Source organism: Cannabis sativa, chromosome 6, assembly GCF_029168945.1.
Source record: "Cannabis sativa cultivar Pink pepper isolate KNU-18-1 chromosome 6, ASM2916894v1, whole genome shotgun sequence".
Taxonomy (NCBI): domain Eukaryota; kingdom Viridiplantae; phylum Streptophyta; class Magnoliopsida; order Rosales; family Cannabaceae; genus Cannabis; species Cannabis sativa.
The window spans coordinates 65,034,828-65,052,189 of NC_083606.1; the positions used below are offsets into that span (position 1 = coordinate 65,034,828).

Below are 17,362 nucleotides of genomic sequence, written 5' to 3' on the forward strand. Positions count from 1 at the left end.
TGTTAAGTTAACAAATTTTAAATTTAATTTTTTTTACCGTGAAATTAAAAATATTTTAATTTTTTTTAATTTTTATTACATATAACCAACTATATATATTTATAAGTTTTGTAATGTAACTTAAATCTACATTTTTCTTTACAACTTCATCTTTGATGATAGCAAACAAATCAACACAAATATGATACAATTTTTTATAACTTAGATTATGATTCAGAAAATTAGACACGAGTAAAAAAAAATAGCTCAACACACGTATATATAAAAGCGGATTACATAAAATGTGACATGAAGAGGACATTTTGCCACCTATAAATTTAACCACATTAATTAATTGGAATAAAAAAATAAAAAAAAAACGAAACATGTAAATTAACAGTTAGGGGTAAAACAAAAATCAATTAATCTTATTTTTTTCTTTCTTCGAATTAATCGAAATTTTACTTTCTTTCTGATTTCTGACCTCAAACCCCTAAAGTTTCGATCGCTTTCTTCTCATCCAAACACCCGAATCGAGCTTGATTTTGTGGAGAGTGAGATAAAAATGTTGGAAGAGGTGTGAAGAAGAAGAAGAAGAAGAGAAGCATATAGTTGTTGGAGTTGAGTTGAGTGATGGCGGAGGAGGGGAGTTCGGAGAGGAGCGAGATCAATGGTGGATTGCCGTCCATGGATTCCACGGAGTCGCGATGGGTTTTCCAGGATGAGGACGATTCGGAGTTCGATGTGGATGAGGATTACGACAATGCACGCCACCGGGCGGTGTTGGATTCAGAGGACGAAGAGGACGATGATAATGCGGAACAGAGGTTGATTCGTACTGGTCCTCGTGTCGATTCCTTTGATGTTGAAGCTCTCGAGGTCCCTGGTGCTCAGCGAAACGAGTATGAGGTATGTGCACACCAACACCAACACGAATATATATATAAATATATTTTCGTGTGTATATTATTCAATGAGCTTGTGCAATGCATTGTGGTATTGATATTAGTGGATGTGCCCCTTTCGGAATTCGTTTCTTTACTTAGTTTAGTAGTTTTTTTGTTCTGTTGTCGAAAATGGGTAAATCTATGGGTTTGAAACTCTGAATTTTGATTTACTTCACCTGGATAGTTTCGTAGATGGAAAGATGGCGAGAGAGTTTGTGTGCGTGATTGATTAATAATTTTGTTTTCAGTGAGCTTGAAATTCAGCGAGGTTTCTCCTTCGTATCTATCTAAATTGAGGAAAACATTTTGTTGAAACTGTTAATTTTGGAACTTCTGTTGTGGGAATGATCAGGTGTATTTTATTTCGAGTGATTGGAGTTGACCCATTTTTTGTAGGAGAGATCAAGCATTTATTATGCCTTTGACTTTACAAGATCTAGAAATTGTAGATATTGGAATACAATCTAGGAAAGGCTTATGAGAAGAATCTCTGAGTTTATGTCCCATCATTCTATGAACTAGTGTGGAAAAGCCTAAATCAATAAGCTAATAACCAGTGCAAAACTTAAGTTTAGGTCTTTTCCTAAATTGAAATCTTAGAAAAGATTAGGAAAGGATATTTATTTGATAATTACTGGTTGAGTTGATTAAATATTTTTTTTATTGAAATTCTTGAATGTTGAATATAAATTTTTTGAGGATTCCCTTATAAAAAGTTGAATACTGATGTTACGCCATTGGTGCTGAAATTCTCTTTCCCTTTATGTTTTGTGATGGAATATACTGAAAAAAAAAATGGGTGTAAGGACATCTTTTTTTGATATAGTATATTCACTTGCAGGACTTCAGTATGGGAAAGAAAATAATACTTGCCTTTCAAACCCTTGGTGTTGTCTTTGGTGATGTTGGAACAAGTCCATTGTATACGTTCAGTGTGATGTTTAGTAAGGCACCTATTGATGGGAATGAAGATATTCTTGGAGCATTATCACTAGTTCTATACACCTTAATCTTGATCCCCTTGATCAAATATGTCTTAGTTGTTCTTTTGGCCAATGATGACGGTGAAGGTATGATGAATTTTTAGATCAGCCCAGTTATTGTAATCTATACAAATGCAGAAACGAACCTATATACCTTTTGTGGTTTTAATTTGAACGTATGAATATAATATTATATTGAATGATATTTGACAGTATAATGTGTTCCAGGTGGTACTTTTGCATTGTACTCATTGATCTGTCGGCATGCAAAGGTCAGTCTTCTTCCAAACCAACTTCCATCAGATGCTCGTATATCTAGCTTCAGGCTCAAGGTTCCCTCACCTGAGCTTGAAAGATCTTTAAAGATTAAAGAAAGGCTTGAGGCTTCACTGACTTTGAAAAAGCTTCTCTTGACGCTGGTTCTTGCTGGTACTTCTATGGTGATTGCCGATGGCGTTGTTACACCAGCGATGTCAGGTGTTTGTATACCTATCTTTATATTTGCTATTGATTTTTCAATGAGTTGTCAAAATAAATGAATTCTGTTTTTAGGTCTTTAATAGATATTGTTAGTGATCATTTTGCGTAAAAATGTTGATTGGGTAATCATTCTCACAGTTTGTTGTGGACCGTGTTATTGTTGTTTATCTTTATGCAGTGGTATCAGCTGTTGGTGGTCTAAAGGTTGGAGTGGATGCCATTAATCACGGTATTTCATCCTCTTTATAGACCAGGCACTTCTTTTATAAAGAACTATTATATTTTCCTGTTAGATTTCAAGTTGTTATCAACTGCAAAGTAGATTGTTCTTTTAACATTTACCTATTTGGAGGTTGACCTCTTTTAATGATCTATTTTCTAATTTTTTAAAACATAAAGAAACAGAACTTGTTTTAATTATATGACATAAGAAAAAATAAATTAGAAAAAGAAACATGCAAACACTTAAGGATTGTAGTTTTACTGGAAAAAAAAAACTCTAATTGTTAGTTGAATTAGAATACATTTCACCCTTGAACTCTTTTTACAAAATATACCAAAGTAGTTACCCGACATTTTATCTTATCCTATAAAATTTCCTCTGTAGCTACATTATTTTATCGTCTTCCCTAACAGGGGAAATCATAACCCAGTTGTAGATTTTTGGACTCATTGATTATATTTCAAAGATAAGGGGATAAACAACTACACTAAACAAAAGTCAGTGGATTATATATGTTAAATTTCTTTCCTATGGTATGTCAGTCTTTTGTGCTAAGTATGTGTGTTATTGTGTTGCTTTTGCTTATAACTATCTTTGACTTTGTCAATGATTGACTATGGTTGGTAAATCTGTCATTGATCTCATAATGTGAATTTTGAATGGCCTCCATGTGAATTTTATTAAATTGAAGAAGATTCAGAGTATTAAATAGAAGTCAATTAGTTTATTTATATGTAGCCATTATAGACACCTGAAGAACATAAATCCTGCCAGATGTTTAATGTTATTGAATTATTAGTGAACTGGTTAAGATATATATTGACATATTTTTTTCATTCATATTTTGGTGCAGAACAAGTAGTGATGATTTCAGTTGCCTTCATTATAGTATTGTTCAGTGTGCAGAAATATGGGACAAGTAAAGTTGGCCTTGCTGTAGGTCCTGCCTTATTTATATGGTTTTGTTCTCTTGCGGGCATTGGAATTTATAATATTGTTAAATATGACAGCAGTGTCTTGAGGGCATTTAATCCAGTTTATATATATTACTTTTTCAAGAGGAACTCAACTAAAGCCTGGTACTCTCTTGGAGGTTGCCTTCTTTGTGCTACAGGTAACATGATTCTGGGAATTTTGGATTCTACAGTCTGACATACTCGACAACTGTAATTATTTGGTGAAAATACTAGTTAGGTGATAGTTGTAATTTTGACAATCTTTTTGAAGATGAGTAATCTTACTTGCTGTGGTATTGCTGAGAAAGTCGATACATATAACATCTTTTATAAAGAGCATTTGATGGGTATGAAATTTTTGAATGAAAACCAAACCAAGCTATTTGGTCTGACTAGTGTTATATAGGATTGATAATTTTTTTTCTAAGTTCAAATGTAGTCTTTTCATTTAAAATCATAATTCTCAGTTTATAAAATATAACCACTGCCAAATGTTGATTGGAAGGACATCTGGTTGTTTTTAAATTGTGATATTTCTTTTTTTCTTAATTACGTGATTGGTAGTTTTTCTTTTAAAAAATGTAAATTAATTAATTTATTATAATTATTATTATTATTATTATTATTATTATTATTATTATTATTATTTGTGGCAATTAAGTTTTAGACACATGGATCATCAACTCAAATAATAACAGTAACAGGACAAAAAAGAAAAAAGAAAATAAAAGAAGCTTGAAACCAAAATTTAACTATTTTGGTCCAAATTATGAAATGCATAAATGAAAAAGAAATTTGGGCAGTTTAAATATCTTATCATAATCTTCTTGCCACCTATGCGTTTAAATTGTTACTAACACAAGAATGTTACAGGTTCGGAAGCAATGTTTGCAGATCTTTGTTATTTTTCTGTGCGATCAGTTCAGGTAAAACCACAAGAATGTACTTTACATCTGTTAAATACGCATGTACAATATTTATGTTCCTTTTGTTTTTATAACATTGTTGCTGTGTTTGACTTGTGTGCAGCTTACTTTTGTGTTTCTTGTATTGCCTTGCCTTTCATTGGGTTATTTGGGTCAAGCTGCATACCTAATGGCAAACCAGACTGGGGCTGATCAAGTTTTTTTCCATTCAATTCCAAGTAAGTGTCATTTTTGAATCTCTATTGAAGATTGAGATCCATTTATGTGGACATTATTTGTGAGATTCTGTACATGTTGGGCTATTCATGCTTATATAAAAGTGATATGATATGATGTGAAATCATACTCTCTGTTTGCAGGTGCTGCTTTCTGGCCTGTCTTCTTTATTGCTAACGTTGCGGCATTGATTGCCAGCCGAGCAATGACAACAGCCACATTTTCTTGCGTAAAACAATCTATGGCACTTGGTTGTTTCCCTCGTCTTAAAATTGTTCACACCTCTAGGAAGTTCATGGGCCAAATCTACATCCCCGTCATCAATTGGTTCCTGTTGGTGGTTTGCTTAATATCTGTCTACTCTATCTCAAACATGGATGAGATTGGAAATGCATATGGTAACACTCTTTTTGTGTTTAACTTTCTGGTTATTTTATTCATCTCTGTTTATCATCTTTGTGAGAATAGCATTTGGGTTTAGATTATATCTAGCATTTAATGGATGCACTCGATCTCTAAATTTCTTTTAGGCTTAGCAACGTTCATTTACATTAACATCATTGGTGTTTCCTATTGCTCATTTTGTTTTTCATACAAGAATTTGACCATTCTAAAACTTCTTCTGTTTTGCAGGAATTGCTGAGTTGGGAGTAATGATGATGACAACGATATTAGTAACCATTGTTATGCTTCTTATTTGGCAGATCAACATTGTCATAGTGTTAAGTTTTATTACATTTTTCCTTGGATTGGAGTTGGTCTTTTTCTCTTCAGTTTTGTGGAGTGTGGGAGATGGAAGTTGGATTATCTTGGTCTTTGCTGTAATTATGTTTTTCATAATGTCTATCTGGAATTATGGGAGCAAGCTCAAGTATGAAACTGAAGTAAAGCAAAAGCTGTCTATGGATTTGATGCGGCAATTGGGTTCCAACCTTGGGACAATGAGAGCTCCTGGCATTGGGTTGTTATATAACGAGCTGGTGAAGGGTATACCAGCAATATTTGGCCATTTTCTGACTACTCTCCCTGCAATTCACTCAATGGTTATATTTGTTTGCATCAAGTATGTACCAGTTCCTGTTGTTCCTCAAAGTGAGAGATTTCTTTTTCGGCGAGTCTGCCCAAAAAGCTATCACATCTTTCGTTGCATTGCAAGGTAACATGCCCAATCCTTATTATGTTAGGATCCCATCTATCTATACTTTTTAAATGCTAAGAACATATCACAATGGTCATGTAAGACCTCCCTTGAAAGCGAGAAGCATTCTGAGCATGATTCCACTGAGTAACTCCTCTTGTAATACAAGTCAATGTTTTTTTTTTCCAAATAAAAAAGGAAAAGAACCAGACAACTCGAGCTAAACATGATCGGTCTCTTCCTACTTTTCTTCACTTAGCAAATGAGAGAGAAAATGCATCATATTATGGAGCCCACCATAGCCTTTATGGCTGGGCTTGACTAATTGATGCTAAGTGGTTGAACCATCACAACCATTGCCTTATTAAATTTCTGAAAGCTGATCAATGACAATGTCATACCCTGACAAAACTAGCTAAGATTATCAATGCGTAACCTCATTAACCCACTTCTATTTTTTTTCTCCTTTTCATCCTTGCTCATCCTTTTGTATTTCTCTGCTTCACGTATTTTATTTATCATTGACTTAGGTATGGTTACAAGGATGTCCGCAAAGAAAACCATCAGACATTTGAGCAGCTACTGATTGAGAGCCTTGAGAAATTCATTCGTCGTGAAGCTCAAGAACGATCATTAGAGAGTGATGGGGATTGTGATTCAGATTCAGCGGATGAGACATCATGTTCTAGGGTTCTCATAGCTCCCAATGGAAGTGTCTACTCACTTGGTGTTCCTCTTCTTGCTGACTTTAGAGACACAGACAGACCTACCAATGAAGCAAGCACATCAGAAGAGGTGAATCCAGCACCTTCCGCAGACCCGCCTTTGACAGCAGAACAGAGTCTCGAAAGAGAATTGTCTTTTATACACAAGGCTAAAGAATCTGGAGTTGTTTATCTTCTTGGTCATGGCGATATCAGAGCCAGGAAGGATTCCTGGTTCATAAAGAAGCTGATCATAAATTACTTCTATGCTTTTTTGAGAAAAAATTGTAGGAGGGGAATCGCCAATTTGAGCGTACCCCACTCTCATTTAATGCAGGTTGGCATGACATACATGGTTTGATGAACAGTTTTCTTGCTACCAAAATGAAATCCACCCTCGACTTAAAAACCGTCCCAAAGTCGAAGACACAGAAAGATTAGGGTTGAAGAGGACTTCATGTGGTGGTGTATTTCAATTGTTGATGCAATTCAAGAAAAATCTGAGTCAATTGGTTTCCTCTGGCCCTTTGGATCCAACAATAGAGAAGTTTTGTAGTATTATTTCTCCCGAGGCGCCCGTCTAGTGTAGATTGGATGATTGGGGTTTGTACTTACCATGCCAAAGATATGTGAGCTTACAATTTATCAAGACATTATATATCTGTTCACTCTCAAATTGTTGATAGGCATATATTAACAAAATGTACCCTCACATGTGACTTATTATTATTATGTATAGGCATGAATGATACAACACCATACGAGATGACAACAACGACATCCATAGACTATATAGTCACTGTATTATTGACACATGATTTGATTACGTTTCTTGTTTTTTTTTACCAGTCTTGAAAATGGAATTATATGTTGGTTTTATTTGATTATGAAAGAGAGATTTGCACAAGTATATTATGTCTTACAAGCTTTATTTTAGTTATTGTAGTGTCATGGCCAAGAGCACTATTTTTCTTTAGATAAATTCTTTAATTGACATAAAAATTATAAAGAGATAAACATTTGCTAAAGAAATAATTTATTCCAATGGCCCAAAACTGTTACAAATATGAGTACATAACTGCTAATATAAATATTTGACGAAAACAAAGGTGGGCCATTTCTGAAGCAATGATGTAAAGACTTGGGTGCAAGTGGAACTAGAGTACAGAAAAATAATTAACAGTCCTGAAACTATGTGCACAAACCTATTTATTCAAATGGTCCTCATCTACTAAGTTTAAAATTTTTTGTTCTAACTAATCTTTTATTTAGATCTCATGTGAGAAATCAAATGTTAGATTCTCATTTTCTCTAAAATGGTTGGGTTTCATCTGTTTATCCACTTCAGCTGCTTGGCACTGGCACTAAAAAAAGGGTTTCTCAATTCACTAAAGTTACCTCTTCTGAATCGATAGTGCCATCTAAAATGATTTGGATATCCACTTCTGTGCTGTCCATTGACGATTGGGTAAAGAATATGCAATATTCTATTGTCATCATGCCCCTTTCCATCCAGCTTCAGCAATAGGATGCTTCACTTTCTTGTTTTGGTTCTCAATATCAGAATTTATGTAAGTTTTGATGTTCGCAGATGATCCGTGTATTTGTTTCTGCCTTTCGGAAAATCTTAATCTCAGAAGCAATGAATTAGCTGTCACTCCGATGGAACTCAAACCCATTAGAGCTCCAGCAATTGATGGAGTGAGCACTGTTCCAGTAACTGGAAGCAACATTCCAGCAGCAACTGGAATCCCAACCTGGATGGAAATATAAGAAAAATATTAATTATTTATAATAATAAAAAAGCCAAATGATTGATTGTATTTAGCAAAAATACTTACGATGTTATAGGCAAAAGCCCACCAAAGATTTTGCTTCACAGTCTTCATGGTTAACCTACTCAATTCCAAAGCATCAAGCAGCTGCAGGAAAGGGTAATCAGGTTAATTGTATGGAACAAGGAAAAGACATGTCTATACTTTTAGGAAATGACATGCTTACTCTTCATTACCTGTGAGAGTTTGTTGCCCATTAACACAATGGAAGACACATCACTAGCAGCTCCAACACCACCACCCATGGCAATTCCGATATGTGCATTAGCCAAGGCAGCAGCATCATTAATTCCATCCCCAACCATGGCTACAATGTTTTGATCCTTTTGAAGTTTACTTATAAACTCTGTCTTTTCGGCTGGTTTAACTTCAGAGAGCACCTGCAGTTGGTGGAATGTGTTTAATTATTGATGATGAAAAAATTTTTAGGCACTAAAGAGATAATCAAGTTATTGGAGCTACTGGATTTATGGATTATGTATACACATCTAATAAATTAAATAATCAGTTATAATCTACAGATACTGCATAATTCAATTTGTAATATGGATTTTAACGGAAAAAACAGCTAGAACTTAACCTGTTCTTTTGGAATACCAACAACAGATGCAACGTATTCTGCTGTACTTCTCTTGTCCCCAGAGAGCATATATACATTAATTCCTTGTCGGGACAAAGATTCAACAACTTGTCTAGCATCTTCCCTGATCTGATCCTCAAAATAAATAACACCAGCTAGATTGTTATCTACTCCAACATAGACAACAGATTGATTCTTAATGGTTTCTTCTACTTGAAAATTATTCTCAATAACCCCGTTCCTGCAAAAATAAAATAAAAATCTTAAATTAATAAATACTGCAATCACAAGAAATCACCGAAGAGCAGTGATAGCCAGCTTCTTGTAGAGACAAGCATCCCAAAGAAAAGGTTAGTCCCTTTCTCTGTGATGCCAAGAAACATTTTTGCTAAAATAATCAACTAGAGCGGAGATTTCAACTCCATATAATCTACATGCCTGCTATCTGGCTTCAAACTAAGTGATTGCTACTCCCACGAGGTTACCGAGGTATATATTTATTAACTTACATATCAATAAGAACCTGAAGTGATGAGAAAAGAGAAGAAAAAATGGTTTCAACATGAATAGACTGATCATGCAACATGTCTGTACTAACTCAAATTATCAGCTACTAAGACAAATGCCATCAGATTTCAATACTAAATAAGGAACATCTACTATTAAGTTTTGTGAAGATTCCAGATAGTACAACGTCAAATGAAATTTTCTTTCTAAAATCAACTTGAAAGTAATTGAAAACTTTTTAACAGTCTAAACAGCATTAATGTATGTGCTGAAAATTTCATTTTTAAAAGTGAAATTATCCAATTTTAAATGCAATAAGAATGATAATATATTAGAGCCATCAAATCAGAACAAGCAGCAAAAAACAGCAAAGGCATATACCTCTGGACCCAATCCAAGGTGCCAACTGACACCTTTTTGTTGTCAATGGTTGCAACAGCACCAGACCCGGGCTCTTCCATGAAAGTTCCATCAGCTACCTATAACACAGACAAGAAAGTTCCATGAAAGTCTGAGATGTAGAGATTGGTAATTATAAATGTAATGAGCTAATTTTTAGCCTCCTAATTTCTTTTTGTTTTCTCTAATCTGCTGGTTGTACCTATACGAGATGAGTAAAGATGTGATTTTGTTTTTAAAAAAATAAGAAAAGAAAGAAGTATGGGAAGTCTGATCATAATTGTGTCAAATAAAGTATAGCTGTATGAACCAGACAAGTTTTAGCGAATGTCTAGCTAGCAATGTTTGTTATATGTTGATTAGAAAAAAATACTTAAATAAGGAAGTGAAAGAACCCTGAAGAAGTATCTGTCAAATGAATTTGTGAAAAGGTACCTTCACGTTTTGGGCATTTATAGCCCGAGCAGCATCCACAATTGCTTTACCAACAGGATGAACTGTATTTGCTTCCACAGCGGCAGCTAACTTCAAAATCTCTGCTTCTGACAAAAAATGGTCCGACTGTTGTACACTGAAAGGGAAAGAGGGAATGATGGGGTTATTATCGTCTCAAAACAAAACGTGAGTGACCTTCAGACTTAAGTTAAGCCTCAACAATGCATCTTCTACCGGACCTTATAGCCTAACAAGGAGACACACCTTGAAACTATTTTTGAAACAACTGTGGCGAATCTTGATATTGTATATGTTTCGGAGGAGAAAAAATATGGAAATAATTTAACGAATCCTAATAACCTTGGGCTTCACTTTGAGCATCTACGCACCTTGATAATATAAGATATATTGATATAACAAGATGGATGAACAAGAAGTACACACACACAAGCAAAGGCTTGTTTGTATAACTGATTTAAAGATGTCTCTTATTTTCCGTTTGATGTGGTTCATTCATTTTCCTCCAACTCTTTCTTGATGAAGTTTTCCAAATCTAGGTTTTTTTTAAAATATATCTATATATTCTTCTATTTCTCCTAGTATATAAATTTCACTTCTAACTCAATTCTGCAAGGATCTATACTGGTAAAGGAGAATTTCTACAGTGTTAATGTGCAGTGCCATTTTAAAAATGTTCAGGAGTTCTGCCTAGTGTGACTTCTACAGTGTATAAAAGAAAAAATGTTTCCAAGTGATGAGCAAAACAGAAAATTTTCGGCTCGATTAGAATTTTCACATACCTGGGTGTCAAAACCTTTGTAACAACAGGTCTTCCCACTGTCAAAGTCCCCGTTTTGTCAAACACAATAGAGTTGACCATTGAAAACTTTTCTAGAATATTCCCACCACGCAGAAGCAGTCCTCTTGTTGCTCCTAATGAAGTTCCTACCTGAAAAATACAACGCCAAAAGTTGATGTTACAAGTGTGATGTAAGTTTGTATGAATATTATTTATATATAGACAAGAGAGCCAATTGAGCTAGACTCAAGTGTGTGTGCATGTGTGTAGGAGAGTAAGGTCTTGAATCCCTTTAAAAAGAATGAAAACGTTTATGACAAATAATACCCTTTTGCATATGGATTAGATATTAAGTCAATACAAATCATTTATTCACAGTTGGTATTGTTCCCTAATTTTCTTCATAAGACTATCAAAAAAAAAAAAAAAAATCTTCATAAGAAGAAATAGTTTGTCAATGCACTCATTATGCATGACGCCATGACCCCAATCTGCCAAATCACAGAGACAGTTGCCTACTGGGGCCACTGTTTCACTTAAGAGAGGCAAGATAATTTATTATATATTGAGACTAAATTTAGACATTCCATACAGGTTTGTTCTTTGCTTAAAAAGTAGCAAAACATAAAATAAAATTACCAGCATAGCTGTTGGCGTGGCTAAGCCTAGAGCACATGGACAAGCAACCACCTGCAAAGAACAAAAATAAAAGATACTATAGTTTAAAAAGCCTTTATTTCATTAAAACACATTTGTTGGGGTTATATATAGATTAAAACTTCAGAGTTGATATGAATTAAATATCATACCAGAACACTGCAAGAAAGCTGCAACGCTAATGAAACCGGACTTCCTTGAAATATTGTAGGAGGTAGAGTACGTGCACCAAATAAACTCCAGAATAAGAAGGTAGCAGTAGAGAGAGCCATTACTCCATATGTAAAGTGTCCTGAAACCTGGTGAAACTAAAACCATCAAAGGATATACAGCCACTATAATACTACCACCAAAACAATTTTTCTTTCATGTTCTCCATTTTAGAAGATTAGAAGAAGCAAACTTTCTATACCAAAAAAAAGGTAGCGGAGAAAAAAAGAATTTTGCAGAATAAAAAGACGGTTAGACACAAAAAATTTAAATAAGTTGCTTTCCAAACCAAAATCACACACAAAGAAATAAACATCAAATCATACATCTTCAAATGCAGATATTATTATGCATAGACATTACACAGCATTTAGTTAGTTCAAGACATTTAGTTTGTTTCATATTATCCTCCTCGGCTAAGAGAACATCTTCATGCTTTGTACACCTTTAGTAGTCTTTATATTCCAAGTCATAAGGTAAAAGGAAAAAAATGGTGCAACATGTAATAGAAATTTACCATAACTTGAATTCATATAATTTTTTTTTACTGTAACTAAAGCATCAAGTGTCCATCTAAGAAATCTAAGGAAGAATCTAACACCTTGTCAGCCAAGCGTTGTACAGGAGCTTCCCTACTTTGGGCTTCTTCCACCAAACGAACAATGTCTCCCATGGCAGTTTCACCACCAGGTCTTTGCACTTCAACAGTAAGAGTCCCATTCAGATTAATGCTTCCAGCTGCAACTTGGCTCTAGAAATAAAATCCCAATAATGTTAGAGCTTGCAGTTGTACATTTCTTGCAGTGAAAGAAAAATATATAGAAGAGGATAAAATGCATATTAAAAAAAAAAAGGAATACTTTAAAAAACGAGGCAAACATAAAAATCAATAACCTCCCTTTCTATGAACGAGAACAATACAATTAGATGCCTATTCAGTTTTAAGGAAAAATAAAGATAGCATATAACCATATTTGAGAGTATACCCCAGTTAGTTTGGTCACAGGTAAGGGTTCCCCTGTAAAACTTGATTCATCAATGGTACTTCTTCCAGCTCTCACAATTCCATCCACAGGAACACGGTCCTATAACAATGAAAAAAAACATATCTTAAAAGAGTAACATATGAAATGATGAATCAAAATATATATATGTATCTATATAAATCCACATCTGTAAACTTTCGGTTGTATATCATTGAACAGAATGAGAATAAGGTATTCACTTACACCAGGTAATACAACAATCAGGTCTCCAACTGAGAGACTGTTACACGGTACATCAACTGTTGAACCTGATTCTATGTCATCATTATTTAGCAACAGGCGAGCTTTTGATGGTAAAACACTGAGGAGCCCAGTCATGTCACTTGTTGCTTTAATTTTAGCTCTCTGTTCAAGATTCCTTCCCAACAAGACAAATGCTATTAGCATAATTGGTTCCTCAAAAAATGTCTTCCAACCCTGCACGCAAATTATCCACAGATAAGTTCTACCAGTGTTTCATTTCATTTAGATGCTGAGTTTCTTGGTTTTTTGTTAACAAGTACTCACATCGTTTCAAGAAAAGAAAAGAAACAAAAGAGAGTCCTTGTTCGTCAAACATGACTGGTAATGAATATGTTTTTAACTAAAGTCACATGAATAAAAAATTCAATATTTTATTAAGATTGATTTTGTTTTCTATTTTTTTTTTTTTGATATTGGGAGAGGGTTCCCCTTGGTAACTTATTTTATATTTATGAACAAAATAATTATTTTAGATTAGTAGGCTTCTGCAATTGACACTACAACTCAGAATTAACACTCAGGATTCAACGATAAAAGCGTTCCAACCAAACAAAATATTTAAGACTAAAAAAATTAAAGAATATGAAATAAAAGTACATATATAAAATAGAGAACAACAATTACCAGTTTTGGTATGAAGGCAGCTAATGTGCTGACCGTAAACGATGACAAAGCTCCAAGACCGACCAAAGTGTTCATGTTTGGAGCCCCTCTAAATAGACTCTTCATGCCATCAAGAATAAGTTTCCGGCCAGGACCAAGCAGTGTAAACAATGATAATGACAGATGAAATCCAGTAGAATGAAATGCATGGATCCATGCAGCCTTAGCTCCAAATAAATGAGACATATGACCGAAAAGGCAAACAGCACATAAGGCCCAAGAGAATGCAAGCTCACGACCTATAAGATTAACATAACAGACTCAATTTCCAGTAGACAAATCATCAGAAACTGCAGCTTCGAAGCAGTTATAATAGGAGCTGAAATATCTTTTCAAGATAACAAGAAAATGAAGGAGACAACAAAGTTTACAATCTGAAATTAAAACATAAACAAATAAAAGAAATGATCTATACCACTTTCTTTAAGGCGTTGTTGTTTTTCTTCCATTTTCTTTCCAAAAACTTTAAGAAAATTATATGCTCCTGAATCTGCATGTAAAAGAATGATGAATTAGTCTAGCCACTCTGCATATTTATTTGTATGGTTACAAATTGTTGAAGTGAAGTGATCTAGCTTTTAAGATCTTTATGCAAATAAGAATTAGAACTCTAAAAATGAAATAACTTGTAAGCCAAGGAAATAGACATTTCATGGGAAAGTAGGCCACAAATCCATTGCAAATAATTGATGGCAAGTAAAGGATTAAGAATAGCACACAAAATACGAGATTGAGAAGGTTATAAATTTAAATCATTTTAAGAGAAGCACAACAAGGAACGGTTACCAATCTTATGAGGAGTGAAGCATACACAAAATCATATCTCTGGATAATGCTTCTAGATAAGCATCAAAAAAGAAGTCCAAATCAATGTGATTATGATAAAGTACTATTACAAGTGTTTTATTCAATATATCCATGTCAATAATGCTCATGGAATACAGGATCAGTCAAAATAGTGTAAGTCAAATGTCTAACACTTAAACAAATGAAATACAGCCATTTTTCTTTTCTATTTTCTTGGATAGGGTACAAGAATTTTTTAAGAGACAAATTAATAACTAGGAAATTGCTAGGCTTGGAATGTGGAACAGCTCATTCTCCAAAGAAATAGATTCCCCACAACAGAAATGCCACTCCAACCAATCCATAAGCTGCATAGACTTACCTATTGGAAGAAGTAGCAATAAATCAATAATTAGCCTTAAGCCTATTTGTTCACTTCTAATACAATGGAGTTGAGGTGTATAGATTCTTGGGGACATACCATAACATTTATGGTTGCAGACAACAATTGTCTTTGCATTTCTATGGGGATTTGTCTCCTTCAATAGCAGCCTCACCCTCACCTGCCACTAAACCCACCAATCTTCATATTAATAATTTAAAAACCAGTAAATACTCCCATTTACAGTTAGAGGTGATTCATAGACTACCACACAAGGATGTGTAATGTAAGTTTATCTCTTGGGCTTATTATTAAAAGAACACTACATTCCTACCCCCTAGTTGTTGTCACCTTTTCATAACAACCCTATATGAAAACTATTAACACTAATGCTTCCTAAAAGTAGAAAGAACTTCTGATGTGGCCGAACAAACACCTTTACACATTGGCCATGGAGTTACAGCATAGTTTTTGACAAAACAACAATACACAACCCTGAAGAACATCGTCCTTGTTGTAATACTATCATTCATCAACTTTTACTTTTAATATGAGTTTGTGGTAATAGAAAGAAGAGAAAAAACACACCCAAGAACTATGCAAGTCATAGTGAAGTATAATTTTAGCAATACGAATTAGTGACATCATACTAGTAAGGCTGCTCACCTCGAAGATTAGACTTAAACCCGCAATCTGTCAATTGCTTTGCAAGTGCCTCCCCTAATTCATGTTGCCAGTTGGGAACAACCTTGGCTTCAGCAACAGGCCACACTATGGCTGTTTCAGTTGTGAGATTAACACTAGCTGATGACACTTGAGGCTAACAAAAAAACATAAATGCAGTACACAAATTTAGTTTACATAATGGAGCAGAAGTAACTGCATAACATCATCTCTCTGTCCCTCACCTTAAAATCTATAAATAATAGTTCAACATCTTAAAAGTTTTTTAAATCTGTATCTCTCAATTTCACTTTGCAAAGTAATTCAGGAATAGTACCGACTGATTAAGCTTTTTCTATTAATTCCCAAATACCCATAAATCCATCACAACAAGAAAATCTCAACTTTAATCAGAAAAAAGCTTACTTGACTTTCTAAAATTCTCTTCACACTAGCTGCACATCCTCCACATGTCATTCCCTACAAATTACACACAAAACAAAAAAGATAAACCTTTAAGCAAATTAATGGCGGAAAACATAAGTGCATCTTTCTACTCTGCTTCTGGATTTTAATTATTTTTTAATAAATAAATAAAAGATAATGAAGAAGAAGAAACATACAGTAACATCAAGAATAATGACGTCAGTAGCAGCAGCAGAACCTTCCTCAGCTCCACTAGCGGCCAATTTCGCCTTCGCATCACCACCTTCAGATCCACTACCACCACCTTCTCCGTCACCGGAACCTCCGTGGCCGTCATTACCACCGCCGGAAGAAAACGAGGCAACAAAACGACGTCGCAGTGGATACTTATCCGCCGCTAAGGGGATTCTAGCTCTAAAGAAGGAAGATGAAGAAGCAGAGCCGGGAAAAGAGGCCGGCCTCGGAAGTCCGTAAATGCGACTGAGTCTCCGTTCGACGAGTTTAGAAGCGAGGATGCAGTAAGTAAGAGCTGCGGTGTTGATGGTGGAGGAGGCTACGCTGCGATTGAGTGCTTTGGAGATAGTGAAGAGAGAAGTTGAGGTGGTTGCCATAGTTGAGAAAGCGGACTCCATTGGAGAAAGACTGAAGGTTTCAATGGCGGTTCTCTCTCTAGCTCTTATATAATAATAATAATAATAATAATAATAATTAATAATAATTAATTTGTGTGTTGTGTCAGGGAATTCGTTGGTTATTAAAATAGAAACATTCGTTACAAAACTGTATATATAATCTGAAATATTTATCTATTTGAAATAGAAATATACTAATTCTAAATAATTTACTCTTTATCTTTTTTTTTTTTTTTTGCAAGAACTTACTTTATCTTCTTTTCTTTTTTTTTTCTTCTTCTAATTAAGATATTTTCTTTTTTGATTATCATTGATCGAATAACTCTATAATATTACTGAATAACATTTAAAATTATTCTTTAGTTTTTATTTAAAAAATAAGGTAAATATCATTTGTACTTCAAATTTTACAAAAGTTGGTAATTAGACATTCAGTTTTATTAAATAATAAATAATTTAATTTAGAATAAAAAAAATAATATACTAATATTTAATACTTAAAATCATGACGAAACAAATATAGTATATCTTTATATATTAAAAGTGC

General features: G+C 34.1%; 2 protein-coding genes across 2 annotated transcripts; one reads left to right on the forward strand and one right to left on the reverse strand.

Moving 5' to 3' along the window:
* The first annotated feature begins 373 nt into the window (after positions 1–373).
* Positions 374–7,444, forward strand: LOC115725228 (potassium transporter 7). Its single transcript, XM_030654672.2, has 10 exons — positions 374–888; positions 1,768–1,996; positions 2,138–2,386; positions 2,568–2,618; positions 3,466–3,726; positions 4,442–4,494; positions 4,598–4,712; positions 4,854–5,108; positions 5,344–5,866; positions 6,379–7,444. Exons 1-10 carry the CDS (start codon positions 613–615, stop codon positions 6,911–6,913), a joined length of 2,547 nt encoding a protein of 848 aa, XP_030510532.2. The 5' UTR covers positions 374–612; the 3' UTR covers positions 6,914–7,444.
* A 127-nt stretch (positions 7,445–7,571) lies between these two features.
* On the reverse strand, positions 7,572–16,927 carry LOC115725227 (copper-transporting ATPase PAA1, chloroplastic). The gene is made up of 17 exons (XM_030654671.2): positions 16,381–16,927; positions 16,184–16,237; positions 15,761–15,914; positions 14,342–14,416; positions 13,888–14,165; positions 13,204–13,437; positions 12,961–13,059; positions 12,576–12,725; positions 11,917–12,063; positions 11,747–11,797; positions 11,109–11,257; positions 10,309–10,444; positions 9,856–9,953; positions 8,968–9,208; positions 8,564–8,767; positions 8,394–8,474; positions 7,572–8,309 (listed from the first exon to the last, which is right to left on the reverse strand). Exons 1-17 carry the CDS (start codon positions 16,813–16,815, stop codon positions 8,049–8,051), a joined length of 2,847 nt encoding a protein of 948 aa, XP_030510531.2. The 5' UTR covers positions 16,816–16,927; the 3' UTR covers positions 7,572–8,048.
* Between the last annotated feature and the right edge of the window lie 435 nt (positions 16,928–17,362).